This window comes from Hemitrygon akajei, chromosome 5, assembly GCF_048418815.1.
Source record: "Hemitrygon akajei chromosome 5, sHemAka1.3, whole genome shotgun sequence".
Taxonomy (NCBI): Eukaryota; Metazoa; Chordata; class Chondrichthyes; order Myliobatiformes; family Dasyatidae; genus Hemitrygon; species Hemitrygon akajei.
The window spans coordinates 100,374,540-100,379,820 of NC_133128.1; the positions used below are offsets into that span (position 1 = coordinate 100,374,540).

Below are 5,281 nucleotides of genomic sequence, written 5' to 3' on the forward strand. Positions count from 1 at the left end.
CTGTCTCTTCCTCTTCACGCTTTGCAATCTTTTGGCTTTTGCAATCTCTCTCACTTGTCTCACTATGCACACCTCTCTCCTCTCTCGCCCTATCTCTCCACATTTATGCACACATCTCTCCATCCAGCGAATAGCTGGAGAGAAACAGAAGCAGTAAAGAGTGAGGTGAATGAAATCACGTCACAGCTATATAAAACTCTAGTTGGGTCTCACTTGGAGAATTTTGTGCAGTTCTGGTTTCTCTCTTACAGGATGGGAGTGGAAGGCTCTGTTTCTTTTACATTAACCTCAATTTTACCATCAATAACAACATATAAAATACTGGAGGAACTCAGCAGGCCAGGTAGCATCTATGGAAAAGAGCAAACAGTTGATGTTTCAGGCCAAGACCCTCCAGTAGGACTTTACAATCAAAGTGTGCATTTATTGTCACAGATTGTATAGATTATACAGCTTTGAGATTTGTCTGCTGAATAGGCAGTCGCGAAGTCAGGAGCCGGAAATAACCCAATTAAAAAAAGGCCAACCTCCAGTGCCCACAGAAAAAGAGAAAACAAAACAAATCATGTGAACAATAAAAGCGAGCATTCTGAACCAAATTGAGCCCTTAGATCCAATTCCCCGGAGCAAGTTGGAGTAGGCCCAAAGCTTCGGTATTCAGTTCATCATAGCAGTGGGCCACGTCGCTGCAAAATAGAGTAGACAGTATCTTTTATTCCCCAGGCTGGAGATCTCTAATACTAGAGGGAGTGCATTAAATGTTAGAGGAAACATATTCAAAGGAGATTTGTGCGATAACATTCATCCTGAAATGCAAGGCCATTTTGTTACCATCCTGTCAACTTCTGTGGTCGAATTCAGTGAGCCCAGGAACTTTCTATACATCGTCGCTCTTGTTCCTTAACATTTACCCTCCCAAAATGCAACACCTCAAAATTGTTAGAATGAAACTCCATCTACCTTCTTCCCCCTATATCTATAACTAATCAATTTCACGTTGAATGCTTTGGCGATCTACTACACTGTCCAAAAATCCACTAATCGTTGTGTTGTCGACGGATTTACTAATCCATTCATCTAGAATATCACCCGGGAGATTTCAATATGTATCACACAAGAAAAACAGATCCCAGCGTGGATTCCTGCGGAACACCACTAGTTCCGGACATCGAAGCAGAATCAGTGCTTTCAATCTCTACCCGCTGTCTGCCACGGGAAAGCCGACTGGCAACCCAAATGGCCATTCACTGCGGAACCCATGTATCTTAAGAGGTCGGAAAATCTTTAGTTGTTTTCTCTGGAGCGGTGGAGACCCGAAAGAGATTTATAAAACTGTGAGAGGCGTAGACAGAGTTCACAGCTGCTAACCTTTGCTCCCCTGTCTACTGTAGCGTGGCATTATCTAATACATAAGGATATGCGTTTAAGATAAGAGCGGAGAAAATTCAACTGAGCTTATGCAGGGCATTTTTCTTAAATTTTGCACTGAGATGCGCGAATCCCTGTGATGTGCTGTCAAGGTTACTGTTGGAAGCGGGCATTTTCAGGTAGCATTTGACGTTCGCAGGGTAGGGAAAGGAAAGATAATTAGTTTTCAGGCGCGACAGGCGAGCTGAGAGCAACTTTGGAGAGGGGTGAGGGGAGCAGGGAGATTTCCTCTCTCATTCCCACAACACCCAACCCCCACCCAGACACACCCCTCGAGCTCTAGAAGTAGATGAGCGGGTCGGAGAGTTTCTTGTGCTCTTGTATCCCATGCAAGGTGATGGCGCTTCCAAGGTGTGGGAGGGAGACCAGGACCCTCACATGGATGCATTCATCTCCGGATCCAGTCAGAATCTGCGGAGAGTGCAAGAGCGGATGGATTTATTCGCGGAACGTTACACACCACATATCACATCCCGTCTCCACGCCCCTGCTCGTCTCCATGATCTCCACCCTCCTCTGCGCCCCTCCAGTCTCTGTCACTCTCTCCCTCTCGACGCAGCTCCCGACCTCCCTCAAGCCCTTCTCCAACTCCGTTATCCCCTGCCTCCCCTACAGCCCCAGCCACGTCTCTATGAACCCCTCCCTCCACTTTGCGCCCTCCTATAGTTTCTGTGTGCTATGTTGTAAGGGGTTGGAGCTGCCGTTACCTTGATGAAATAATTCATCCCGGCCACTACCTGCCAACAGTACGACTTCGCCTGGTAGACCTGTAGCTCTCTTCCCAGCTTCTCCTGCACAGCCGGCTTCACCTGGAGACAGAATAAGCTCTATAACAACCTTCTTAGAGAGATCCAGAGAAAGGGGCGCCGAGAAGGGAGGGAGCGCCGCAGGAAAGAAGCGGGTGTCCCTCAATTCCAACCCCTTCTCGACTCTCTCTCCCCCAAGCTTCTCGTCATCTACCCATCTCCCTAACCTCTCCATCTCTGTCTCCCCATCTCTCCCCCTCTCTCTCACTCCCTCCTCAACTCTCTCCCTGACTATTCCAATCTCACCACCCCTCTCTCCCTCTTTCACCCTTTCTCCCCAAACACTCGATCTGTCTTCCTATCCTGCTTTATCCTCTCTCACCCCTCTCTACCTCCACTCTGAACTTCTCTCTCTCCAACTCTGCCTTTCTCTCCTACTGTTTGAACCCCATCTCTCTGCTTTCACCTTCACCCTTCTCACTCTACCTCGCTTATCTCACTCTCTCTTTCGAACCTTCCCCTTATATTCACCCATTTTCTTCCTCTCTCTTCCCCTTCTCTCCGAGCCCTCTCACTTCACCTCTCTACCCATCACCTCCTCACTTCCCAAATCTCTCTGCTCCTATTTCACAGTCTTCCTCACCCTCTGCCTCTTCCTTTTTCTCCCCCACCTCCTCTCTCTCTCTCTCCCCTTGCTCCTGCAGCATCTGTCTCTGTTATCTCCACTCTCCCTCCATTTCTTCACTGTCCCAGCTCTTCTAAAACTCACCACTCTTCCCATCTCCGCCCCTCTCTACCCTACTCTATCTCTCGTCGCTCTACCTCTTTTTTCTCCTATTCCCCGTTTACCCCGTCTATCTGTCTTCTTTCACCCACTCTCCCGTGTGCTCTCCTCCTCCCTTGCCTCCTTAACTGTCTTCCCCACCTCACTACCTCTCTTCTTAGTCTACCCCTCCGCCCATTCCTTCCCACTCCTTTCCCTCGACTCCCTTTCAGCCCATTCCACACTTCCCACCTGCCACTCCTTCCACTCTCTACTCCCTGTCTCGCACCTCACATTTCCCACCGCTCAGCCTACCAATCTGCTTCCCGCCTCTATTCCCTCTCTGCCCCCTCACTCTCCCTTTTTCTTTCTTCCGCCTCTCACTCCTTCACTGTTGGTAGAGTGTTGACGGGTGCAGGGAAGGAGCAGCCTGGACGAGAGAGAGGGAGAGGGAGGTGCAGTCGAGGGTGGAGGGTCTGGGAGTGGGGGCGAGGAGGTAGGGAGGGACTGTGGGAGGCGGGGACGGATCACTGTGGTTGAGCGGAACCGCCTCAAAGTGGGGGGTGGGAAGGGAGGGGGCATCACGGGACGATGTGGAGAGGGTGCCGAGAGACGGGAAAAGCGGAAGGAATGGACAGACTGAAAGGGAGAGGAAGGATGGAAACTGACCGTGTCAGCGATTGCTTGTATCTTGGCATTGGCCTCGATCTCTGTCGCCATACCCCCTGGAGTTCCCTGTCCCTCCATCCCGCGTCTCTCCACTCTTCTCTCCTGCGCCGTCTCTCCTTCTCCGGGTTTGCATCTCTGTCTTTATAGTTCAACGTTATGCTCCCAGCCCCCATCTTCCTTCTGCTCTCGCAATAATCGAGCAGAGTGTGCATGTACTTCCTCTTCTGTCAGGTTTCGCAGCCCTGTTTCTCCATCTTCCGCTCTCTCCTGCCAGCTCAAGCCCCTGCCTCTCACCTGGCCCCTCTCTATCCCTCTACCCATTCTCTCTCCCCACCTCTCCTGATCTCTCATTCTTGATCCTCCCTCTCCCCTTCCTCAACACCGTTTCTCCCCCTTCCAACTTCCCTGACTCTTCCTTCCCCCTCCCCTCCTCTGACGGTTTGACAGTGATTGAGTCACTCGAAGTTGAGTAAATCCATGTCTTACGGAACCGACAACAGATAAAACCTCTTGGTTGTGGGGGTAGGGCACCGCCAGCAAGAATGTTTCAGATGAGTTATGCAGACTTAGGAAGGGGAGTGGGTAAACAGAGGGGGAGGGGGAGGAGTATGGTAGAAATAGAGGAGAGTGTTGGGGAGAGATAGTGGAACGTGGGGTGAGAGGGGGAGAGCAGATAGAGAATAGAGGGAGGAGAAGGTGAGAATAAGGAAAGTGAGGGATACCCGCGGGGATGACGGCAGAATAGAGATGGCTGAAGTTTCTGGGAATATTTCACAAGGAGCAGGATAGATATGTCCCACTGAAGAATTTGTTCTCAAATGGCAGGGGTAGGCAACCATGTCTGACAAAGGGAAGTTAAGGACTGTATAAAGCCAAGGAAAGGACATAAAAAGTAACAAAAGTCAGCTGGAAAATGGATGATTGGGAAACTTTTAAAATCCAACAAAAAGGCAACTGAAAAGGCCATAAGAAGAGGTCAGATGAAATATGAGGGCAAACTAGACAATAATATAAAGCAGGATACTAAAAGTTTTTTTTAGTTATATAAAGAGTAAAAGGGAGGTGAGAGTTGATATTAGACCACTGGAAAATGATGCTGGTGAAGTAGTAATGGGGGACAAAGAAATGGCAGATGAACTTAATGGGTACTTTGCACCTGTCATCACTATGGAAGACACTAGCAGTGTGCCAGAGGTCCATGAATGCCAGAGAGTAGGAGTGAATGCCATTGCTATTACAAAGGAAAAAGTGCAAGGCAACCTCAAAGGTCTTAAGGTGGAAAAGTCACCTGGACCTGATGGACCACATGCCAGAATCCTGAGAGGTTGCTGAAGAGATAATGGATGCATTGGTTATGATCTTTACAGAAGCACTTAATTCTTGATTACTTCAAGATGGGGGTGCAACACAGTTTGCAGTGGCCTCTCCAGCGTTGATATGTTATTTGTTAAGCGGGGTGCCGTGCGCAATCCTAATCTGATGAAAAACGGACGTGGGAGCACGGAGGAACATCTGGAAATCTCCAGGAAGGCCCTCTTCATTGCTGCTGCTGCTGTGAGGTCCAGGTCTCTGCTGGGAAGAACAGGCCCCCAGTCCTCGGGGTCACGTTGCCGGTGGCCGGTGGCAGGTTGTCGTAGTGCGCTCGGCAGAGGATGGTGCTCATAGAGGCTGTGCC

The 5,281-nt window shown here is 49.7% G+C and overlaps 1 protein-coding gene across 1 annotated transcript; it reads right to left on the reverse strand.

The window, feature by feature from the left end:
• Positions 1-403: 403 nt before the first annotated feature.
• On the reverse strand, positions 404-3,740 carry LOC140728031 (cystatin-B-like). The gene is made up of 3 exons (XM_073046138.1): positions 3,607-3,740; positions 2,136-2,237; positions 404-1,839 (listed from the first exon to the last, which is right to left on the reverse strand). Exons 1-3 carry the CDS (start codon positions 3,682-3,684, stop codon positions 1,708-1,710), a joined length of 312 nt encoding a protein of 103 aa, XP_072902239.1. The 5' UTR covers positions 3,685-3,740; the 3' UTR covers positions 404-1,707.
• Between the last annotated feature and the right edge of the window lie 1,541 nt (positions 3,741-5,281).

Coding starts and splice junctions, on each gene's coding strand:
- LOC140728031 (XM_073046138.1), bottom strand. CDS start 3,684: ATGGAGGGACAGGGAACTCCAGGGGGTATGGCGACAGAGATCGAGGCC. Junction 2,238..3,606: donor TACAAGCAATCGCTGACACG/GTCAGTTTCCAT, acceptor TTCTGTCTCCAG/GTGAAGCCGGCTGTGCAGGA. Junction 1,840..2,135: donor GGATGAATTATTTCATCAAG/GTAACGGCAGCT, acceptor CACTCTCCGCAG/ATTCTGACTGGATCCGGAGA.